Source organism: Marmota marmota, unplaced genomic scaffold (assembly GCF_001458135.2).
Source record: "Marmota marmota marmota unplaced genomic scaffold, marMar, whole genome shotgun sequence".
Taxonomy (NCBI): domain Eukaryota; kingdom Metazoa; phylum Chordata; class Mammalia; order Rodentia; family Sciuridae; genus Marmota; species Marmota marmota.
The window spans coordinates 34118289-34144223 of record NW_026000016.1 but is presented as its reverse complement, the minus strand read 5'-3'; the positions used below and the strand labels follow the sequence as shown (position 1 = coordinate 34144223).

General features: G+C 36.7%; 1 protein-coding gene across 5 annotated transcripts in view; it reads left to right on the top strand.

Moving 5' to 3' along the window:
* The first annotated feature begins 14537 nt into the window (after positions 1–14537).
* The window catches only part of Rps6kc1 (ribosomal protein S6 kinase C1), a 200008-nt gene continuing 188610 nt past the window's right edge, over positions 14538–25935 (top strand). For 3 of the 5 annotated variants that reach the window (XM_015483653.2, XM_048809399.1, XM_015483652.2), the window contains exons 1-2: positions 14538–14781; positions 24200–24235. In XM_015483653.2, coding sequence (XP_015339139.1) covers positions 14677–14781; positions 24200–24235 — 141 coding nt within the window. In that variant the 5' untranslated portion in view covers positions 14538–14676. Of the gene's footprint in view, positions 14782–24199; positions 24236–25621; positions 25737–25935 lie in introns of all 5 variants that reach the window. The other 2 variants (XM_048809401.1, XM_048809400.1) reach the window with 1 other exon arrangement.

The following is a 25935-nucleotide window of genomic DNA, read 5'->3' as shown; positions in this document are numbered from 1 at the left end:
CAGTAAGTTTACTTTTTTTATTTTAACTCAGACCATCTTAGACTGTATCTGGTCTATTGCACAGTTGTTTCAATGACTACATTTTTAAGGGCCATAAAACCATAATTTAAAAAATAGAAAAGAGTCCCATATTATAGGAATTTAAATTGACTATTTATATAACAAGTAATGAAGATAACTGATCAGCAGTAAAATAGCCAATATACAGTACAATTGGTTAAACATCAAGGCCAAAAGATTGATGTGTATCATATATAATCTTCTATTAAGACTTTTTTTTAATTTTTAGGATTTCTAGTTTTTTTCTATATTGATAGTGCTGCATTATAATTATACATAACAGCAGGATTTGTTCTTATATTCATGCACACATAATAGTAATAGTAACATAATAATATAATTTGGTGAATTTCATTCCCCACTATTCTAGTTTTTTTCCCACATCCACATTTTTGTTTCATTTCTCCTTGTTTTTTTATAATTCCTTGCTTTTTTTTTCTTTTAAATCTCTCAGAGGGCTGGGGTTGTGGCTCAGCGGTAGAGTGTTCACCTGCACGTGTGGGGCTCTGGGTTCGATCCTCAGCACCACATTAAAAAAATAAATAAGTAAAGGTATATGTCCAACTACAACTAAAAAATAAGTATTTAAAAAAAGGGGAGGGGCTTGGGTTGTGGCTCAGTGGTAGAGCGCTTGCCTAGCACATGCAAGGCTCTGGGTTTGATCCTCAGCTTCACATAAAAATAAATAAATAAGTTGTGTCCAATTACACCTAAAAAAAAACTATCAGATAATACTTAACATACTAAATTTAAATTTCATTTTCAGATTATTCTGTTATCTGAAATAGATTTCTCCCCTCTTTTTTTTTTTCTGTCGGTCACTGTTCTGAATGTGAAGCTCCTCATGTTTTGGAATTTTGATGTGCAAACATCCTTATTAGATTTCTTCCCTCCTCTATCTTTTTTTCTGTTAACCTTTCTATGTTAGTGGCCTCCGTTTCCCCCACCAGGGACTTCCAGACCAAAATTAGTTCTTGTGTTAGTTGCTTGGCTCCATCTACATATGTTGTAGAGATATTGTAGATTCAGTCACTGAGCTAGTGGGTGGCCGTCCCAGGGCCTGGGTGTGAGGCTGTGTCAACTTCCTCAGCCTTCCTAGGCAATTCCATAGAAGCAGTCACTACTGCTTTATTTTTTAGCCTTGTTTTCCTTTAGTTTCTGCAGTGGTGGACCTGAATCTATTCCTTCCCCTTCTTCAGAGGACTTTTGGTTCCTGGTTCCCTGAAGGAGTGCAATTCCTAGATGAAGAGCATAGCAATCTAACTTTTGGTGTTTCTAGACCTCAAGAGATGTTTATACTGATTCTGAGCACGGTGGTGTTTTTTATTTATTTGCTTGTTTTGTGTCATAATTCCTCCATTTATATAATATCTCATAATGTATTTGGTACAGACGTCTTTAAAGCAAGAACTTACTTATAAGGTACCTTAGCGAGAAGTACAAATATACTATATCATATAATGTCCAGAAACAGTTTCTTTATAAGCCCAAAGTCTATGCCTCAAGAATTGTGAGCACATTGAGATTCAGGTTAGCATAGTTGTAAAGATGGGAGTGTGGAGAAAATGCAACTTTTTTTTCTTACTTTCCCATACCATTTTGCACAACACCTCTAGTCACCAAAATGGGTGTTGTGGGGATTCCACACAGATATAGCAATTCTCCAGTGAACAAAAACTGAGTGTCCTGCAACTCAATTCAATTCTGACACTGTCTCCCTGAAAATCACATCATATCCCACAGGCTAAATGTTCAGTCCTACAGGACTGCTCTCCACTTTAGACGCTAGTCAAAATGACCTTTACTTCTAACAAACTGGCTACAAATTGGAATATTGCATGACCCCTTCCCTGGGTTCAGTTAATTTGCTAAAGCAGCTCACAGAATCTAGGAAAGGCCCTATTTACATTTACCCACTGACTATAAAGGATATTGATACAGAACAAGGCCCCACTGCCCAACACACATAGAAGCATTTACTGTGACACTAGGTTTTGCAAGAAGAAAGAACTTCATTGAAAGGATAATCAATAAGAGGCCAGGAACAAAATAAAAAAGCACAATCCTATCCCTCCATCAGTTGGTATTATGGTATTTCTAGGAAGACAGAGGGGAGAAGCTGTATGTTGATTGGATGGTGACAAGGGACAGTTTTAATGTTCTTTTATGCGGGTACATAGTAGGATATCATGAGACAGTCAGGGAGCACCATGAGGACAAAGGACAGATGAACTCTCTAGGCTTTAGCTCAGGACCTTACCATTAAAAGTATGGTGTGTATTCTTCCCACCCCTTCACTCTCCAAACAATCACATCAACCACAGAATCCAGCTGCCTTTGAAGAGCCAGAATACCTTTGCTCCAAAAATAAACCAAATGAGAAAACAAGCCTATTGGGGATTACCACAAAAGGAGAAAAGGCAAACAAACTACAGGAGCCCTTACCTCTTACTCAATAAAAGCATGATATGTGTTTTCTTCTACTCTCACATGGTGCTCTCTCTGAAGCTACAGCAGCCCAACCTTTTGGGAGGCCGGGATGTTTGTGCAGGATGGTGGCACTGACAGAAGAAATGTATCATTTCCTGGGGTAAACTAACTGTTCATTCCTCAAGGATGGGATGCTTGCACAAAACAAAAACACAAAAACACTGCCCCAAACAGCTTTTCAAACCATGCCCCTGGCCAATGAAAAATTATCAGGCCCAGTGGTGCATCCTTGGAATCCCAGCTGCTCAGGAAGCTGAAGCAGAAGGATTGAAAAATTTAAGACCAGCCTGGGCAATTTAGTGGGACCCTGTCTCAAAATAAAAAAAGACTGGGGTGTAGCTCAGTGGTCAAGTGACCCTGGGTTCAATTCCCACTACTGGAAAAAAATTACCAGATTTAGCCTACTCTAAAAAAAAAAATCAATAAGAGCTTATTTCTCCCTTTGTTTGTGGGAGCAGCCTGGTTTCCTCTTGGTGCTGTCTTCCTTCATCTGAGGCTCCAATTTAAGCCTTGCCTGTGTGACCATGACACTTGGCTTGAATTCATTTTTACCATCAGCGAGTTAGATGTTCCCATCTCCATATTACTCCTCTTGACAGGTGGCATATTTCTTTTCAGGGGAGTTGTATTCTGCACAGGGGATTCTGAGCTTGTGATGCCAAAAGGGCACTGACCAGCCTAGCTGACTTCCTTGCATGTCCATTCTGAAAGAGGGGTTTAAATCACTCCAGAGTGGATTCTGGAGGCACTCCTGGAGAGACAACTTGGGTCCTTTGTTATTTAAGGAATTTGTGTCTAGGCCTTAGTAGATCTCAATATTACAAAGGATTCAGATGAATAACCACATAAAGAGATGATAGGAAAAGTGAGGAACTGGGAGACAAGTGAGCAAAAAATGAAAGACAGAGACCAGGCAAAGATACACACAAGAGTTTATTTGTCAGAGCTGACAAATAAAGGCACATCTCTCCATAGATGGAGAGAGCAAAACAGGCTTGGGGTTCGGGACTTTTATGGGGCAGGCTCAGGGATTAGGGCTAGGTGGGTCCTAATGCTGGCGGTTAAGGGTGGGGTTGGTATGAGGGAGTAGTGAGCCTTTCTCAGAAAGGCCCTTGGGCGGGAAAGCAAAATTTTTCTTAAAATGGCAGCTTTCATTTAAGATGGCCGTCCAGATGCTAAGCAAGGACCTTATAAGAGATACATAAGCAAGGTATGTAGGAAGGGGCATGAAGCTTCCATACCCTCTGTCTACCACCCAACAGATATCTCTTCAGCAATCCAGTAGCTCTCTGAATCTTGTACTTTACATTTTTCTTGGGGGGATACATTAAAGTGGTGAACCCAGGGGCTCTTAACCACTGAGGCACTTTTATTTTTTTATTTTGAGGCAGAGTCTCACTAAGGTGCTGAGGCTGGCTTTGAACTTGTGATCCTTCTGCCTCAGCTGCCTGGGATTACAGATGTGCACCACCACATCAAGCTGTCCTTTGGTTTTGTTTTTTGTTTTTTAATTTTTTTTTTTGTAGTTGTAGATGGATAGCATGTCTTTATTTTATTTGTTTCATTTTTATGTGGTGCTAAGGACTGAACCCAGTGCCTCATACATGCTAGGCAAACGTTCTGCCACTGAGCTACAGCCCCTGTCCTTTGTTTTTTTATGGAGGCTTTTTTACACAGCACAGAGGCTAGGCCAGAGGCAGATGGATTTGGTGTCCCATCAGATCAGAAGCGAGAGAAAATGACATAAAAGGAAAATAAATTCAGTTTGTCTGAAACTGGGAAGGCAGCTAATCTGCCTGAGTTAGTCTTACAGAACAGTTGTAATTTATAGGAACAAAATCAGGAACTATACCTACGTAGTTTTAGTGAGGCTCTGTTAGCCAGAGATATGTTACAATTCCTGTTTCACTGGCACCCACACAGGCCAGGGGAGCCACAGCTTCTCAGTTCCATTCTTAGCATGAGGAAGCTTGAGTGGAGAAATACACATTACCAAAAATGAAAGAAAAACAACAACAACAATAATAATCTGGGGTTTTTAACTCAAAGGGGCCCTACTACAGCTTCGTTATATAGGTATGATTGATTATATCATTGGTCATTGGTTATCAGCTCAACCTTCAGCATGTTTCCCACCACCCACTTTGGGGATGGGACTGAGAGTTCTAGTCCTCTACTCACATGGTTGATTCTCCTGGCAACCAGGCTCCCCCTAAGAGGTTGGCGACACAGGAGCCCCCAGCTGTGTGTTCCATCTCACCAACAAAGAGTCCAGTGGTTTTATCAGCTGTGTGCCAGGAGACGGGTACAAAGATCAATGAATGCTTTCTATTATAAATCGCAATGTCTGCCAAGAAACAGATTTAAAGACTAAAAATATATTTCTTATTGTAGATCACAATATCACAACAGTGAAATGAAAAGACTTCTAAGGGTCAAATAGATCTGGGTTTCAATACAGATTCTGCTACTTCCCAGTGTGGCACTGGGTAAATACATCACCTCTTTGATCACAGTTATCTGTAAAACTGGATAATGATACTTATTTAATAAAATACTCTGAGAATAAATAAATTATAGATGTGAAAAGGCTAAAATGTTTTTTTTTCACCAACTTTGTATGCAAAATTTTGAACACATAAAGTTGGTTAATGAACTAGCAGATACTGACTAGATAACCCACATGTAATAGAACTTTATGTAAAACTTTTAGAAACAGTACAGAACAAATAAAAAGTGAAGACATAAATTATATAAAATCAAATGAAAAGTAATGTAGTACACTTTCAATACATAAAGGAAGTATCCATCTGATATTTTCAGGGTTTCTAGAAAAGGATGAGTATGCTATTGTCCAATAATGTATTTTGAACTATTGATTGATGTAAATCTCTCCTGTTCTTTAAGAAACCAAGCATTAAATGAAATGTTAAATGAAACTCTTCCATATTAGCAAAGTTATATATATATACATATATATATATGTATATAAAATTATGGGATATAAAATTATTTTTGCCCTTTTGCTTATAAAATAGGATTTGAAGATATATAGATTGTAAGGAAAAGCTAAAAAAAAAAAAAGGATGAAATACAATTTGAAGTGTCTCTCAACTCCCACACATGTTCTTATACTTCATTTTCCACCTCCAAATTCTGGAAAATGTTTCTGTAGAGCCTACCAACCCTCTCAGTAAAAATATTCTGGGTTGTCATGGTGACACAGTTCTTTCCCCTTTGGAACCTTGAAATCAAGTACAGTAGTTTCCTGATTCTTCATGGTTGTAGAATACTTCCTTACTTTTTTTTGGCACTGTTATTTAAAATTTTTCCCCATCCTAATGTTATATGTGTGCATACTGGTATGCTATCAAATTAAAAATTTAAATCAAGACAGGGTGGATTTAATTAATGGTCTTAGAATAGTTAGTAAATCAGTCTATAAAGCTGATGGAGACCTCTATGAATATATGTTCCGCAGTAGTCCTTGATTAAAGTTTCACAGCACTCAGCCCTTACTAGAATTTCCAATTTTTTCTCTAACCTGTATGGACTAGTTAAATTAAGAGTTCTTGGGCTAGGATTGTAGCCGAGTGGTAAAGTACTTCCTTAGTGTAGCAAGGCCCTGAGTTCAATTCCCAGCACTGCAAAAACAGAACAATAATCTTCTTGGTGTTCAGACTTTTGAAACAGAAGTACAAGTATAGGAACTTGGTAGTTAGGATATAAAATTCAGGTTAGCTCTCTCTTCCTTCCACCCTTAAACCCTTAAAAAAAATTTTTTAGGTGTTGATGGATCTTTATTTATCCATTTATTTATATGTGGTGCTGAGAATTGAATTTCCAGTGCCTCACACATGCTAGGCAAGAGCTCTACCACTGAGCCACAATCCCAACCCTAAACCCTTTTTTATTTGCATCTCTCAGTCCCCAAATGGTGTTTGTACATTTGGGAACCTAGATTGCAGAGAGTTGTGGATGCTATGGAATTAAGCTTGCCTGTGACAGATGGCCATGTTGCCTGCCTGGTCTGTCTTGGGGCTCTTACTGTTATCTTTCTGGGAAAATACTATTGGAATGTCAGAAGAGAAGATGAGAAAGCTGCATGTAAGGAAGAGCAAAAATGCTTTCTGTAGTTTTCCCATAACTTTTTAAAAACAGAAATCATCTTTTGTTTGTAAAATAGTGACTAAGTAAGTGAATATTTAGTGGTAACTTTCCCATATAGTCTGGTGCATGCCCAAACTAGACATTTGAAAACAGTATACATCCCTCATGGTGGCTAATAGCAGGCATAGAGTACTATGTAATGCAACTATGCATTAACTGTAAAAAAAAGAATACCCAAGATAATCAGTTTATAAAGACAAAAGTTTCATTTTGATTCATAGCTTTGGAGGTTTCAGTCGGTAGTTGGTTGATCCCATTGCTTTTGGGCCTGTAGTGAGGCAGCACATCATGGTGGGGAGTACATAGTAGAACAAGCTGCTCACCTAATGGCAGTGGGGAAGCACAGAGGAAGATACTGATGTCACAATCACCTTCAAGGACACACTCCCAAAGATCTAAAACCTCCCACTAGTCTCTACTTATTAAAGACTTTACCACTCCCAATAATGCCATAGGCTGGGGCCTAACTGTTTAATACACAGGACACTGAGGGACATTCAAAATACAAACTACAGTAGATGGGCATATTTTTTCCTCTATTTTAAGGAATTTTTGTTTCTTGATATCTAAATCTGGGATATCTGGGATACTGGAGATAAAAAAACATTTAAGGAAAACTGAGTTTTTATAAGTTTGAGAAATATATTAGGAATTAAAGTCCACAAGAAAGTAGAGCTTCACTAAAACCTCAAGTGTCTTTGTTTTTTATTGATATTATGTGAATTTAATAGGGTTACATTTGTTGTCTGATTCTGGTCAGAAACTCAGATCAGTAATTCTATGTTGATAACTTTGTAGAGAAAAACAAATAATGATAACTTAATATATTTAATTGACTTCGGTAGCCACTGCTACAAATAATGGTGATACAAGGGTAAAGGAACATTGGCCTCTGCCTTTAAAGGGCTCACAATTTAGCCTTTAGGGCTCACAGTACTGGGGATTGAATTTAGGGCCTCTCAACATACCACTATCCTGTAATGAGTGCCACAGCAGAAATGTGGTGCCTTAGAGGAAGAAGTCCTCCTTTCTCCTTGAAGGGAAGATGGAGAGTGTGAAAGAGAGATTCAGAAAGACATTAGTATAATTTTCCTATTATGTATAATGTTGCTGTGAACACATTTCTGTGTGGAGGTGTTTTCAATTCTTTGGGTATATATTTAGGTGCAGAATTATTGGGTCATATGATAACTCTAAATGTTTGAAGAATTGCCAAATTATTTTCCACAGGAGCTCACCAACTTCCCACAAGCTAGGTATGAAATTACAATTTTGTCACATTTTTGTCCATAATTGATATTGCCTTAAAAAATAATAACAATCTGTATTAGTAGGATTGATTTCTCCTTCACTTGTAGATGCCCATCTTGTCTGTATCTTCATATGATCTTTCCTCTGTGTGTACCTGTATCCTGATCTCTTCTGATAAGGACATTAGTTGTATTCTGTTAAGGCTCATCCATTTTACCTCATTTTATCTTAATTACCTCTTTAAAGTCCCCATCTCCAAATGTAGTCACATTACTGGAGGTAAGAACTTAAGCATATGTATTCAGGGAGGCACCATTTAGTCAATAACACCGTCAAGGTGAATATGAAGTTTTATTTAAGTGTGTGTGTGTCTTTCTTGAGATGAGGTACTGCTATGCTGCCCAGGCTGTCCACAAATTCCTGAGCTCAAATGATCCTCTTTCACCAGCCTCCCAAGTAGTGGGGAAAACAGGTTCATACCACTGTACCTGATTTTATTGCGGTTTTGATGTACATTTTCTTTGATAATTAATGATGCATCTTTTCATATGCTTATTGATCATTTGTATAACTTCTTTGGGAAAAAAGTATATTTAGATCCTTTGCCCATTTAAAATTGGGTTGTCGCTTTATTGTTGAGTTAGGAGAGTTCTTTTATGTGCTGGACCTTTATCAGGCACATGATCTGTATCTATTCTCTCCCTTTTCATGGGTACAATTTTCACTTTGATAGTATCTTTTGACACACAAAAACTTTTATTTTGGTGAACTCCAGTTTACCTACTCTTACTTTGGTTGCTTGTGTTTTTTGTTGTTTATTTTTTATTTGTTGTTTTTAGATATACATTGCTTGTACTTTTGATGTCTTGGCAAACCCATTTTCTAATACAAGGTCATGAAGATGTTTCCTTCTAAAAGCATTATACTTTTAGATCTTCCCTTCAAGTCTTTGATCTATTTTGAGTTAATTTTAGCATGTGGTACTACATAGGAGTCCAAGGTCATTCTTTGGCATGTGGGTATCCAGTTTTCTCAGCATTGTTAAAAAGACTATTTCTCCCCACCTCTCTTCTTTCAAATGGTTTTGGCATCCTTATTGGAAATCACTCAACTATTAATGTTTGGGTGTATTTCTGATCTCTCAACCATATGTCATTTATTTATGCATTTATCTTTATGCCAGTACCACACTTCCTTGATTACTATAGCTTTGTAGTACATTTAAAAATCAGAAAGTGCAAATCCTTCAATCTTTTTCAAGTTTTTTTTTTGTTATTTAGAGATGTTTGCATTTCCATATGAATTTTAGAATTGACTTGTCCATTTCCGAAAAAAAAAGTGGCTGAAAATTTAATTGGAATTTTGTAGATGAATTCGCAGAGTATTGCATCTTAACAATATTCCAATCCACAAACATGTGATGACTTTCTATTTAATTTAATTTTCTTTAATTTATCTCAATAGTTTGTAGTTTTTAATGTAAAAGCATGGCATTTCCTTAATTAAATTTATTCCTAAATATTTTATTAGTTTAATGATATTATAAATGGAATTATTTTCTTAATTTCACTTTTAGATTATTCATTACTAGTGTATAGAAATATAAATAATTTTTATATATAGCTCTTATATTCTATAACATTGCTGAATTTATTAGCTCTACTAATTTTTTGGGGGGGTTAAAAGAATTCTTTTTCATATGGTCACCTTCAAATAAAAATATTTTTACTTCTGCCTTTCCAATATTTTTGGCTTCCCAGTACTTTTCTTTTCTTGTCTCACTGCTCTGGCTAGAACTTCTAATGCAATGTTGAGTAGATTCGGAAAGAGTGGACACTCTTGTTTGTTCCTGATCTTGGGGAGAAAGATTTGTCTTTTACTATTATGATGTTGGTTGTAGGTTTTTCATCAATGCTCTTTATTAGGTTGAAAAGATTCTCTTGTATTCCTAGTTTGCCATGTGACTTTATCATGAAACACTGTTGAATTTTGTTAAGTGCCCTTTCTTCATTTATTGAGATGATTACATATTTCTTCTTTATATTATTAATTTGGTGTGTTACATTGATTTATTTTCATGTTGAACCAACTTTGCATTTTGGGGATAAATCCCATTTGGTTATAGCATATACTTATTCTAATATGCTGCTGGATTTAGTTTGCTAGTTTTTTTTTTTTTTTGTCCCAGGGATTCAACCCAAGGGTGCTTAACCACAGAACTGCATCCGCAGCCCTTTTATATTTTGAGACAGAATCTCGATGAGTTGCTTAGGGCCTTGCTAGCTTTGAACTTGTGACCCACCTGCCTCAGCCTCCTGAGCCACTGTTATTACAGGCACGTGCCACCACACCCCGAAGTTGTTTAGTTTTCAATTGGGGATTTTTACATTTTTACATCCCTTTTTCATAAGGGATACTGGTCCAAAGTTTTTTTTTTTTTTTCCTCGTGATGTATCCTTCTTCCTTTGGTATTCAAGTAATACTGGTTTTGTAAAATGAGTTAGGAAGTGTTTCCTTATATTCTATTTTTTGGAGGAGTTTGTATGAAATTTAAAAATTATTGAATATTTTACTTCTGATAAAAAAGGTTCCAAGATGTTTTAAATTTAATTACAAGGGCCAAAGGATGGAGGTAGAAAGAGATAAGGTGAATTAATCAGTTAATAACTGTGGACAAAACCAACAAAAAGACTGTTTCACATTTTAACTTAAATTCCATGATATTTGACCACCAGGGCTACTGTGTCCCATTTGTGTATAAATTTCTGGACTGTCAAGCCCCAAATCAGTCCAGAAGCAACAATTAATTCTCCTTAAGGACTGTACTAGTATCCCAAAGATGTGCCCACTTTGTATAATCCTGCAATTTATGCTTTCCTTTCCTGAATTTTTGTTACTAAACAATATTTTTTAGCCAGGTAGGCGTGGTGGTACATGACTGCAATCTCAGTGATTTGGGAGGCTGAGGCAGGAGGACTGCCAAGTTCACAGATAGCCTCAGCAACTTAGCAGCCCCTAAGCAATTTAGTGAGACTCTGTCACAAAATAAAAAAATAAAAAAGGCTAAAGATGTGGCTCAGTGGCTAAGCACCCCTCGGTTCAATCCCAGGTATCAGAAAACGAAACAAAACAAAAACTTACTTTCAGTACTGATCCAGAAGGCATGTTGCTACTTGCTGTGTATCCCTGCTGCTGGTTGAGAGAACGTCTATTTAGCACCTGGTCCAGTTTTTGGTTAGCACATGTAATAGCTGAATATACCCTTTTAATTTCAGAGATTTTTAAGTCTCAAGAGTTTTAGTTTAATACTTGTGATAGGTCTATTTGTTGTAGGAATCAAGCAAGAAGTGGCAAAGGCACTCAAAGAGCAGGAGAACTCAAACTTTATTTTTTGCTGGTGAGCCCAGAGGAGATCAGACTCCAAATTCTGAGTGCCCAGCACCAGTTTTTCACATTTATATGCTACTTAGTGTCATAAATTTTCTAGTTTAATGATACATGGTTTCAAGCAGGAAGCACCTTTACAGAAACAGCATTTTCATATTCTATATCCTTATTAGCTTATTTAACTTTTTAAAAAATCCATTATTGAGAAAGGAGTGTTCAAATCTTAACTATAATTGTGGATTTTAATATTTTTTCCTTTAATTCCAGTGGCTTTTGCTTTATACATTTTAGAGTTTTATTAGGTATAAACACATTTAGTTTGTTATGTCTTTTTTTAAAATATATTTTTTTTAGTTGTAGATGGACACAATACCTTTATTTTATTTGTTTATTTTTATGTGGTGCTGGGGTTCGAACTCGGTGCCTCACACATGCTAGGCAAGCGCTCTACCACTGAGCCACAACCCCGGCCCTGTTATGTCTTCTCAATGAACTCTTTTTTTGTGTGTGGGGGATACCAGGGATTGAACTCAGTGGCACTCAACCACTGAGTCACATCCCTAGTCCTATTTTGTATTTTATTTAGAGACAGGGTCACATTGAGTTGCTTAGCGCCTTGCTTTTGCTGAGACTGGCTTTGAATTCTCGATCCTCCTGTCTCAGCCTCCTGAGCCGCTGGGTTTACAGGTGTGTGCCACCATGCCTGGCTTAATGAACTCTTTTTTTTTTTGCAGTCTTTCATATGATTTTATTTTTTCTCTTCAATCTTCAATCATGACAATATGATATCCATATTTTGTCTTAAGTGGGGGTCTGTAAACATAGGCTTATTTCATCCCACTTAGAGGTAAGGCAAATGCTGCTTTTTAAAATAGTTACACAGTGGACTCTCTGGTAATCCAACCCAAATTGCCACTTTGTCAGGCTTTATTTTTATTTATATATACATATATATGTATATATAAATAAATTATATTTATATTGTGGCCATGTCATTGAATCTCATTCTAGACTTTAACTTTTCCATGGCTTCCATGATTTTGCCATGTTTTTCACAGAGAATGTCTGACCTTTATTACAATGCCACCACCTTTGGGACTCTGAGTCTTCTTGTCAGCACTGTCACTTACAGAGGCTGTTCACCCTTTCCTCTCCTTTCTAGAATCACTTATTCTTTGGGGCCTGAATTGAACTCTTCTTCATCATTAAATTTTGCCCTACTTCATTCCTAATAATATTTCTTCTTGGGCTGAAGAAGTAGCTCAGGGATAGAGCATTTGCCTAGGAAATGTAATCCCCAGAACTTAAGAAAAAATATTATTTTAAACTCTTCTCAGAGGTGTTTTCAAGGCATATCTTATCCCATTCTTTTATTTTTTAAATAATGGCATGCATATGGGAAATCAAAGAAACTTGGAGAAAGTGGAAGAGACAGTTGGTAAAGATAACTCCCAAACACAATTAAAGAGAGTAAACCCAGCCATAAAAATAGGAACAAGCTTATTAGGAAAAAGTCTGGATTTTGATCTCTTATGTTTTCTGTGTTAATTGGTCTATTGATAAATATAGGCCATGTCCCTAAAGAGAGAGATGCATGGAGATACAGATTTGTGAGTCAATAGGAAATAATGAACAAAGGATCAATGGTAAAATTCTGATGAGAACATTGAAGATTCTAGGAAGGAGGAGAAACCAGCCAAAGAGATTGAAAAAAATGAGTGATCTGAGTGTAAAAGAAAAGAAGAGAGATAATGTTGACTCATATACTAAGGACACTGAAGAGTTCTGAAAAGATGGAAATGGTCAGATGCTTTCAAAGCTGAAAATATTGAATAAGATTATGTTATTAGAAACCTTTTTTTTTTTCAGAGAAGTGTCAGAATAACAATATAGCTATCAAGCCAGATTGAAGTGAAGATGGGAATAAACTGAAGATTACTGTGACAATGAAGGAAGGAAACTCAGGAATAAGAAGATAACATGATGTCCTTTTGCCCCTTCTTTGTCTGGCTAACCCCCTTCTCTCTTTCATGATCCAGCCACAGTTCTCCTCTATCAGAATGTCTAGGTAACTTTCCATTCTAATTTAAATATGTTTAATAGCACTCCATACATAAATCTTTCATGGTACTTATCACAATATATTTTAATTATTTATTTTTCCTACTAGATGGTACTTGAGAGGAGGGACTATTTTTGTAATTCCAGTGCCTAATTAGCATGATGTCTGGCACTAGGTTGTGAATTTAGGCCAAATGAGTGAACGATGGACAGATTTAGGGATATGTGGCTGAAAAAAAGAGGCTGATGGTGAAATATACAGAAAGGAGAGCTGAAATGTCATCGACGAAGCAATGCTTTACATCTGTCAGAGGATGAGACTCAGTACACAAGTGGTTACTTTTAAAAACGTGGAAGATCGTCTTATTGGAATGGAACTGTCAGATAAAGGAATTGGTACAAGGGCTCCCCTCCTCCTTTCTTCTTTTTCCTCTAAGTGGGAGGGCACAGAGAGCAAGGAGGTAAGACAAATAAGACCAGAGAATTGAGGAGAATGACCAAGACTTGGAATGATTATTTGGAAGAATGAGAAAGAACTCTGATTAGGAAAAGATAAAGGAATGGGCAAGTAGCAGATATTCAACCAGAGGGAACTAGAAACTCTGTGTAGTGGCTTTTAAAAGTAAGACTCACCACGCCTCCTTGAGAGATGCAGGCTCCAGATTCCAGAAGGGGAGGGGATTTTTAAAAAGCCTGACACAGGGCTAGGGGCTTGCTGTGCAGGGGTGGGATGAAAAGACAGGTGCGCAGGCGAAGCGAATTCGTGTTAGAAGAAAGGAACACTTCTGCAAAAGTATTGAGATGTCGCTGTGGGTGTTTGAACTTACAGACCGAGTAGGGAAGGAAAGCAGCCTGGCTGGGATCTCCCTCCATCCTTTCCCCAGTCGACACAAGTCTGTAAAGGGCAGAGCGAGAGTGCGGAGGACCAACTCTCGCACCCGTCGCTACCACACACCTCACGAAATCAAGAAGGTGGCACTAGCGCCCAAGGAGACTTAGCACAGACGTCTCAGGTTGGCTCCAGGTCCCCAAGGGGCCCCAAATCCAAAGCGCACTCGCCCCGCCTCGGGCATGCGGGTGGCACAGCCTGACCCGGAATCGTCTCCGCCGACCCGGAAGCGGAGCCTTGCGGCGGACGCGCCGCCCTGGAGCCACCGCCCCCTCGCCGCTTGGCCGCTGCGTGGGGACCCGGACCGCGGCGGCTCCGGGTTACCCTGATGATCCCCAGCTGGCGGCGGCGGCCGAAGCGGAGGGAGGATGACCGCTCCCCGGGAGCGGAGTGCCGACCTGGCTCGTTTCTACACTGTCACAGAACCCCAGCGACACCCGAGGGGCTACACGGTGTATAAGGTCACCGCCCGGGTGAGTGCTGGTGTTGGGCAGGGGAGGGAGCCTGGACTGGGACCTGAGGGTCTGGACTGGAGACCCTGGTGTGGGAGTAGCTAACTCTGGGTCAGAGCCACCAGTGGGACTGGGTGCGCCTAGTCGCAAGACAAGCGTCAGAAATGGGTACTTCAGCGACACTGAGGTAGTGGCTGAATGGGGATGTTCGGGGCTCCACTGAAGCAGGTCTCCGGAGAGTCCCCATTCTGGGGTGGAGCAGGGGATGGTTTTACATTGATGACTCAGCCTCCGTCCCATTTGGACTTTCTCTTAGAACCAGATATGCAGAATTGGTCTTTGCTTGCTCCAGAGGAATAATGTACACTTAAAAAATGTTAATTTACGTATTGTCTGGCTTATGTAATGGAAGATATTTCTTCTTTTAACCTTTTATTCAGAGTGAGGTTTGCTCTGAGGCAGGTAGACGCTTGGGAAAGATGTCAGTGTAAGGCTAGTTTTGGACCTCTGTGTCTGGGGTGTCTTTGCCTCTGAGGTTTTCCAGAGGAGACATGTGAGAAAATGTAACTGAAGTTATCTTATGTGAGGGTAGATTTAAAAGTTGTGAGGCTACTTTGCATTAAAATTAACTGACCCAAAATTTTGTACCCATTTTGTTTATATTTCCTTTTGCATCATGAGTAAATTTTAAAGAGAGTCAGCATCTCCCTTCTAGGAAAGCGAAAATAACAACATTGAATAAACTTTTATCTATGTAAGGGATGTGTGTATATTGGGCATTTTGTAAACGTTACACAATTTAATCTTCATTTTAATGATGAGGAAACTGAAATTTAAGGAATTTTTTTTGGGGGAGTGTAGGGGAAATACTGGAAATTGAACCTAGGGAGGCTTTACCATTGAGATTACATCCCTGAACCTTTTTATTTTTTATTTTGAAAAAGGATCTTACTAAGTTGCTTAGGGCCTCACTGAGTTACTGAGGCTGTTCTGATATTTTGAATCCCACTGGCTCAGCCTTCTGAGTTGCTGGGATTACAGGCCAGTGTCACCATGCCAGGCCCAAGAAAGTTTAGTACCTTGCCCAGCTTTACATTGCAAGACAGTAGCAGATCTGGTGTATGGAACCAGTTTTCCTTAACTCCAAGATCCGTAAAATGTTATGACTTATTATTAATTCTTAAAGAAGAGAAGTACAGATTAAGTCACCATAGTACAATATGCATTTGTAAAATACAGTACTCATATGTGATAGAGAGCTCAGAAAATAGACCTTGAGAAGAACCTGAAGTATATCTATATAAGCAGAGTTTGGGGCATGTGAGTGGCACGTGGTAAATGGAAATGGTGTACAGACAAATGTGAAATGGTGGGATGAGCAAATTTGTTTAAAGAGAAGAGACGCCGGGGTCTGGTTTATTGCTGATTGCTGAGAATAGGGAGAAATTTGCTGCTCTGTGTTTTTAAATAAGGTTGTTATATTGGTGGAGTGTTAATTTTAGGTTGTCTTAAGAAAATTTTTATAACATCAAGAAGCCCCTGTTATCTCACTTTAAAACATTTTTTCAGGGCTGGGGTTGTGGCTCAATGCCAGAGTCCTTGCCTCCCACATGTGAGGCACTGGGTTCCATCCTCAGCACCACATAAATATAAATAAACAAAATAAAGATAAAAAATAAAAACATTTTTGGTCATTGGGACCTTCAAAAATCTAGACTTAAGTTTTCTAACATGTAGTTTATAGAATTAGAGCAATGTTCAACTGGCATGGTGTCCCCATTACACTTACCAAAATTATATTGTATTAATTTGCTGACTTGACTGTGTCTCTTGGTAGATTTAGAGTAGGTCTCTATCATTGGTATTTTTTTCTTGTGTCAACTAAGTTCATGGTGCACAGTGCTTAAAACACATTGTTGAATGTTTTCCTCTCCATTCTAAGTAGCACATTCAGCGAATGTTTGGTTCTAGGCATGAGGCCCTATGGAGAGTACAAGGCTGAATATAGCATGGACATTCCTTTCAAGGATACTTAGAAGAACAGAGTTTACTGTACTTAAAGAAGTATAGTAGGATAGTGTCAAGGGCCATAAGACTCTACAGAGAGGAGCTGTGGGAATTCAGAAGACAAAGAGATGCCTGTGGCTCAGGGGAATATGTACCAATTAAGATATGTGGTGAAAGATGGGAAAAATCCAGAAAAGAAGAGGGCATAGAAGGTAAAAGAAAGGTTTAACTCTATGCACGTAAGACCTGGAGGTGTGAATGTGTGAATTACTTGAATTGGAAGCACTGAGTTTGATAGTTATTGCTGATAATAGTTTGATAGTTATTGCTGAGTTTGATAGTTATTGCTGATAATTATTCCTTCTTTACTGAAGGAAAGCTTAACTGAATTCAGATTATAAGTGTCTTATGCTGTGAACTACTTACTGAATGAACTTTTTTTGGGGGACGGGGTTACTGGGGATTGAACTCAGGGGCACTTAACCACTGAGCCACATCCCCAGCACATTTTTTTTTTTTTCATGGTGCTGAGAATTGAACCCAGGGCCTCAGTACATGCGAGGCAAGTACTCTACCAACTGAGCTGTATCCTCAGTCTCCCCAGCACTTTTTTTCTATTTTATTAAGAGACAGGGTCTCACTGAGTTGTTTAGGGCTAAATTGCTGAGTCTGGCTTTGATTTTGTAATCCCCCTGTCTCAGCCTCCTGAGCCACTGGGATTACAGGCGTGTGCCACTGTGCCCAGCCTGAATGAACTTTTTTGACAATATAAATTAGAAGATGACGTAGCACATTGTCTTAACAAATGGGTAAAATATTCGTGCTGCATATTGCTATAGTTATTTGAATCTGAAAATTGCTTACATTGCCTTCTTTCATCCTATCTCATTTATTATTTATATTACAGATTTATCTTTTAAATTTAAGATTTGAGGGTCAACATGGAAATATACTTAAAAATAACTGTATTTACTATTATAAAACAAAATATTATTTTTTGATACTTAAGGAGAAAAACATCTTTGCTCAGGAGAATTAATTAGGTAAGTAGTGCTCCCCTGAGAACTTCTTGAGATAAAAATTAAGAATGTTCTCTGTATATTTCCTATTATTGATTTAATCCTAGGTTAAACAGTTTCTGTATTTTTGATCTTTGCAGGGTTATTTCTATAGGAGTAGAATTAGAATTGTTGAAATAACTCTTTGTTAAATTTTGGATTGCAAAAGAGATCTTTCATCTTCTTAAAATTCCTTTGCAATTCTCTGGCACCTGGCAGGTTTAGATAACTTTGTGGCTAGTTACAAGCATGCTAACAAATTCCCTAGTTAAGCTGGGCATGTAGCTCAGTTGGTAGAGTTCGTGCCTTACATACACAATGCCCTAGGTTCAATCCCCAACACCACAAAACAAACAAACAAAAACAAAAAAACAAAACCAAATTCCCTAGTTAAACTCTCTATTGCTTCTTAATTTTTATCTCTAATAGATATTCTTATTCAGAGTTGGAAAATTCTTGTGTAAGTTTTCTTGTTAGTTGAAGGAGGCACATATAAAAGAATCATCAGCAGTGGTTTTTGCTTGTTTCAGCATATTAAGTTTGCAAAATTTTCATATTGTAATATAGATTTCTCAATAACATTAAATGAATGGTAATTCTTGTCTGTATTCTTTTTATCAGTGTGGAATGTAAAGTGTATGTTTTCATTATTAAAAGACAGTACTGCCTTATGATTTAATTTTGTTTACATTGAGGCACAGTTTATATACAATTAAATTTGCCAATTTCAAGTGCACAGTTTGATGAATTTTGACACATGTATATAGTTGTGTAACCACCACCATAGTCAGGTCTGTACAAATTCCTTTATGTACTTTTGCAGTCAGTTTCCTCCCCAACCCTGTTTCTAAGCAACCACTGGTTTGCTTTCTATCATTATAGATTAGGTTGCATTTTCCTAGAATTTTATATAAAAGGGATCATATAATATATGCTTTCTTTTGATCTGGCTTCTTCCAATTATTTGAAATATGAACATTCATATACAAGTCATTGTATGTACATTTGGTTTCATTTCTCTTACTCTACCAAACAGCCTCATTTACTATGACTTTATACTAATCCTTGAAATCAGGTGGTTTGAGTACTCTTGCTTTTCAATATTTGTATTTTGGCTATTCTATATTGCTAACATTTTCATATGATTAAGAATCATTTTGTCAAGTTCTACAAAAATGCCTGCCCAGATTTTGATTGGGATTACATTGAGATTGGAGATCAGTTTCAGAAGAATTAATGTCTTTACAGCATTGACTCTTCTGGTGTGTGAATGAATATGTAAATGAATATGTAAATCTCCCCAGTTTGAGCAGTACTTTTTAATCCCAGTGCTGTTCTGTGGAATACCTGTTCAAAACACATTTTGTTAGGTGCTGTAGGTATACGTATACATATGGGAATACCTATGTGTCCCCACAAGAGTCTTATTGTCATTTGACCAAAATGGACACATAGATAATACAATGACTGTGTGATATGAATAAAGGGGAACAAAGACTTGAAATACTTTGAAAACTGTCATTAGCAAAACTTCCCATTGAAACACTGTATTGCTTAGAGGCAACCTACTTTCAATTATTTATTTATTTATTTTTTGGTGGTGTTTGGGATTGAACCCAGGGTCTTATGCATGTGAGGCAAGCACTCTACCAAGTGAGCCCTATCCCCAGCCCTCAATTCTTGATCATATTCTTGAGTAGCCCTTGTTTGAGAAGGAATTATTTGTAGTTTTCCAGGTTATGTTAGCACACTATGTGCTTCTTTCTCTTAGATGCTTTCTTCTCTAAGAAGTTTTTCTTTCTGTCTTTGCAATCCCTGCTTATTTCTATTGTCAGCTATGCCCTATGTTCTCCTTGATGCCTCTTAAAGCATGGATCTCAGTGTAGTATAAACTCCTTCATCAAAGCCTTTATGGTAATGTACTTGGATTTCTTTTTTGAGAGGAGATGCTTTGTTAATGGTGTATTCTTAGTGCCTTGTGCAGAGCCTGGACTGTGTTTCTTTGAGAGAAGAGTGGAAGGAGGCAGCACTTTCCTTCTTAAGTATCATTTTAAAAAGTAGCATATTAAAATTAATTTTGTTATATAATTCTATGAATCTTAACACATGTATAGATAGATTGTATCCATCCCCATAATCAGGAAACAGAATAATTCCATCTCCTAAAAAAGTTTCTTCAGGTTGTCCCTTTTTCACACTCTTTGCTTCACTCTTTAGCCCCTGGCAAGCACTGATGTACTCTCCATCACTGTACTTTTATTTTTTTGAGAATGCCATATAAATAGAATCATATAATATATGATATAAATATATCATAAAATAATCATTATTTAACCTTTTGAGACAATCTTGCCCATTTTTTGTTTGGGTTATTTTCTTGTTCTAAAGTTTTGATAATTCTTTATGTTCTGGATATATTTTTTTTGATATGTCCTTTGCTAATATTATTTCCCATTGTGTAGTCATATTTTTTTCATCACCTTAACTATGTCTTTTGAAAAGCAAACAGTTTTGAATTTGGTAAAGACCAATTATCAGCTTTTTCTTTTATGGAGCACATTTTTAATGTCTTTGCCTAACACCAGGATGCAAATATTTTCCCCAATATTTACTAGAAATCTTATTTTTTTGCATGTTATACTTAGGTCTATGATGCTTTTTGTTTGAATTTATTTTTGTATAAGGTGTGAGTTTTAGAAGAAGGTTCCTTTTTTTTTTTTAAACATGTGAATGTCCAATTGTAACCAAACACCGTTTGTTTAAGAGACTAGGCTTCATTGAATTGCCTTTTCATCTTTGTCAAAAACCATCTGTCCAGCAGGTGTGGTGGCACACACTTGCAATCCCAGGTAACCTTGAGAGGCTGAGGCAGGATGATCTCAAGTTCAAGGCCAGTCTGGGCAACTTAGCTAGACTCTGTATGAAAATAATAAAGGGCTAGGAAGGTAGCTCAGTGGCAGAGTACTTGCCTTGCATGCCAGATGCCCAGGGTTTACAATCCTCAGTACTGCAAAAGAAAAAAAAAATATTGTCCATATATATGTGGTTCTGTTTCTCTGTTCTCTTGTTTATTCCATATCACACTGTCTTGATTATTGTAGCTTTATACGGTCTCAAAATTAGGTAGTATGATTTCTGCAACTTAACTCTTAATTTTAAAAAAGGAACTTTTTCCATGAATTTTAAAATCAGTTTGTCTATGTTTATAAAAAATTTCCTGATTGGATTTTGATTAGGAGTGCAGTAAGTCTAGACTAATTTGGGGGAGAATTGATGTCTTCAATGGGTTGAATTTTCAAATTTATTAACAGAGTATTTTTTTTTGCCATTTATTTAATGGTTCTTTGATTTCTCCCATTAGCATTTTGTAGTTTTCATTATACAGATTCTATATGTGTTTTATTAGATTTATTCCTTAGTATTTTATCTTTTTTATTATTGTAAATTATATTTAAAATGGAGACAATCATGTCTGGAAAGTATAGGGCTGTATTTTCAGAATTCTACTCTTTCCTCTTTTGGTATTTTTGCTTCTTTTGTTTACAGAGTATTGGGGTGGATGGATAGAAAAAGGAAAAAGAATGCTGTTGGGGAAAGGGATCCTTAATACTTAACAAAAGTAGCCTGGTTTTGTTTGTTTGTTTGCTTGAGGTGCTAGGGATCAAACCCAGGGCCTCTTGCATGCTAAGTAAGTGCTCTACTTGAGGTACATGTCCACCCAACAAATAGCTTTTGATTTAATTTTCTGAACCCTAAGTAAAATTTCCCCTTCATTTGGGAACTATTTGGAGGATGAAGGATAGTTACTCTTATAAACCTAAAATTAGAGTGAAGGAATTTTGGGAATAATTTTAACTTTGACTCTATTTTTGGTAGTGATTATGAGTTACTCTTATTATCATGAAAACTTTTAACATTCTTAAATCACAAAACCATTTTTTCTTGGTGGTGCTGGGGGTGGGATCCAGGGCTTTGCAATTGCTAGGCAAATATTCCATTACTGAACTAAATCCCCAGATCTGCTTTTCTTTTTGACACAGGGTCTTGCTAAGATGTCCAAGCTGGTCTTGTACTTGTGATTCTCCTACCTCAGTCTCTCGAGTAGCTGGAATTATAGGCATGCACTACCTTGCCCAGCTTAAACTCTGACTTTCAGGATGTCACCGTGCTCTGTTCTAGACAGTGAAGTTTCAACATCAGAGTAAGGGTCTAGGATGAAATGCTTCCTAGTCTGTTGTTTAACATAGTGCTCTTCTCTGAGATATGAAAATGTTTGGGAAATACATACCCCCCTCTACCCTGCAACCTCTTCCCCTAGTCACTTGTGTTTTACTAGACTGTGAGCTCTATGAGGCAGTGCTGGCTATTGTAGCCCTGCTGCATGGCAGAAGTATTTGAGCCATTAAGAAGATAGCTGAGACAGCACAATCAAATCAGCAATTTCTAATAAGTAGATATTGTTAGGGGATGGCTAGTGTATTTTGCATATGTAGAACACATGTATTTGTTTTCCATGAGTGGTGTACTTAAAGAAAATCCAAAATGTGATAATTCTAATATGTATACCAAGCTAGGAAAGAATTTCCTCTGTCACAAAAAGATCATTTGTGTATGTTAAGGAAAAATTATCTAAAATAGAAAGATACTTTAGTATATTTATAAATTCAGGAGATTATTGATTTTTTTCTATGAATAAATTATAAAATGTAAGATATATCAGAGTAAGCCTTCTGTGTATTGACTGTTTTTGGTATTTTGTGTATTAGTGGATAGATTTCCTGTGACTTTTCTCTGCATTAGTACAATTTACAAAAATGTAAGAAAATCTCGTATCAGGGAATATTAAGTAATTTAGTTCTGTGAAATACTAATTAACTAAAATATGTCCACATTTAATTGTGTGGAAGAGTGTGTGTGTGTTGGGGGATAGGCTAATGTTTGAAAGTAATAGTTAAAATGAAATATTTGAGTAATGTGTAGTTGTTAACCTATTTTAGTCTCTAATAAATTTATGTTGTATAATATGGTAGTCATTAGACACATGACTATTTTTGTTTAAATTTAAATTATTTAAAATGAAGTAAAGTTAAAAGTTAAGTTGGTTTATTAAAATAGCTATATTTCAAGGGCTCAATAGCCTTTACACATGGCTGTGGCTACTGTGTTGAACAATACAGATAAGAAACATTCCTTTGTATCATCACAGAAAGTTTTATTGGATAGCCCTGTTCTAAGTTAATGAAAATTGCTGAGAGATTTCACCAAATTTATATATGCTGAAAGTTGGAGACTAGAATGGCTAGAAATTGGAAACTAGTGCTCTCTGGGATTCTTAGGTGGAACCTGTGAAGATAGTTAAACTCTCTGGTAGAGGAGAGAGGGAACTAATTTTAAATTATGATGTTCTTGCTGATATTTGATGTTTGTAGTAGTCAGGCCAGGCAGGTGGTTTTGTCCTCATTTTATAGCTGAAATCAAGTCTTAAGAAGAACTGTAATTTTGAATCAAGCTTTATCTGCTGTCAAGTCCCATATTTTGTTTTGCTTTTGGATGTTAGGAGTAATGTTAAGTTAATCCCATTATTGGTATATTGTTATTGGTCATCAGGGACTATTTTCTTCCTCCCACCCATAGGTAACTCTTTTAATGTGTTTGATGTATTTTTTGGTTTGACTTTGTAGAATATATCATTGTAGCTTCAAGTTCGTTGATTTTCTTTTTCTTTCTTTCTTTCTTTTTTTTTTTTTTTTGGTACCAGGGATTGAATTTGGGGCACTGGATCCCTGAGCCACATCCCCAGCCCTTTTATGTAATTAATGTAGAGACAGGGTCTCACTGAATTGCTTTGTGCCCCGCTTTTGCTGAGGCTGGTTTTGAACTCGTGATTTTCCTGCCTTAGCCTCCTGAGCTGGAATCAAAGATTCTTGTACAGTTGTAAGAAATTATACAGAAATCCTTTGTATACTTTAACTACGTTTGCTGCTGCTTATACTTATAATGTGTAGGCTGGGAAGTGGGGTGGACAAGCTTCTGAGAATTATATTAAGAATGAGAAGGCCCTGGGTTCAATCCCTAGCACCACACATACACACACACACACACACACACACACACACCAAAAAAAAAAAGAATGAAGGCTGGAGTCATTCTCTTATGAATTGTAATATACTTGGGCTTAATTTTAGTTACTTTTTTCCTTAAATTTTATTGAATTTTAGGTAATGAAATTATTATATGGCTGAATTTTTAGAGGTGATATTTATTTTCTTTTAAGCAAATCAAGTTTTGTATACAAATTCTGTTGAAAGTAATTATACAAATGTGCAGTCAAGTTCTGATAATGATTAGGTATTTCTGCATATGCTTTATTTTAGGTTGTTTCACGAAGAAATCCAGAGGATGTCCAGGAGGTAACATGTTTATCCATATGAAAATTCCATTATATGTATTTGATAAAAATTTAATTAAATGTTTTATTGAGGAAACTATCTGAATTATTTGTATGTTAGTCTTTGTATGGAGATTATTTTTAGCTTTCAAAACTGCAGCTGAAGTATCCTATTTTAGAACATATTAAGTAGGTGTTCAGCTTTATTAGGTGTTAAGTTATATAAATCGGAATTTAAAAAATTGCTATTCTGGTAACTAATACTATAAGATGTCATTATAGTTAAGGGTATCTCTTTACTCATTTCAAAATTGTGCTTGTTTAATAAAAAATAAGAGTTATATATTTAAATATTATAATGATAAATAATAAAAGTAGAATTTCACCTTCTTTTATGTTGAATTGGTATGTTCACATTCTGGGAAGATGACTTTAAATAAGATGTTTCTTTTTAACTTTTTAAAGTTAATAGTTCTTTTGCAAACTCTTTGCATTTTTATCCCCTCCCCCTTTTCTCTCTTTAGGAAGATAACCTGCCTGTTGTTTTGCTTAAAACTGTGGACTTCTCCATTTGTAATTACTTTGTGCTTGCTGCATATCTTTAGGATATCCTAACTGAGGAGCTTGCTTCTTCTTCTTTTTTTTTTTTTCCCCTGTGGTACCCAGGGCCTTGTGCATGTGAGGCAAGCACTTTACCAACTGAGCTATATTCCCAGCTCCTGTGAGGAGCTTGCTTCTTTGAAAGTTTTTTGATTTACTTTTATTTTAATTTCTGCTCATTTTAACTAACTCTAGAAGGATATATTTTGGGGATTTTTTTTTTTCCCTGAAGTATCTAAAACAGAAGCTGTGAATTTACAGGACTGATTCTGCACATTACTGTCTTTCCCAGTGTTTAGGTGGAGTATAAACTTTCTATTTAGCCACAGGCCCCACTACTTCTCAGTGCACATACCTGCCTTGATTCATACATTTAAGTTGATTGATTGGTACTGGTTGGTTTGAGGGTATGACCCCCAAATTTAGAAAATATTTAAATTTTATACATTACCATCTGTTTATGTGTTAAAAAGATTTCATACTATTTCCTCATGTGTTTTTGAGATATCTTCTGTTTCCCAATAGGAAAAGTATTATAATATTGTTATTTTGGAAGAAAAGGATACATATGCCAATGAAAATAATTTGCATTCATCAATTACTTAAAGTACTCTCTACTTACATAGCAATTGATTAGTATAAACTAATTTTTTTGGAATTCTATTAATTATGTTGAATTAATAGCCAATACCAGTCTGTTCTGCTTTTGAAAATTTACAGCTCTGTTAAAATTGAAAATGAGTTGTGATTCCTTTGAATTCGCTGATTGCTATGCTGTAGTTTGTAGCTTGATGTTCCCCTTTTCCAGGGAGAATCCTGAACCAACCTATCCATGAACATACTCTCTGCTATTTCTTAATCCTTTTTGGGGGAAACTCTTTTATAATAACAACTGTTGGTGAACCATTCATCAGAAAACTCTTGTAAGTGTCCTTTAGTGAGACAATTGCATGATCCTTTGTTAGAAATGGTATAATTTTTTAAAAAAGTCTTCTATCTAATTGACTTCTTAAAATATAGAATAATGGGGCTGGGGATGTGGCTCAAGCGGTAGCGCGCTCGCCTGGCATGCGTGCGGCCCGGGTTCGATCCTCAGCACCACATACAAACAAAGATGTTGTG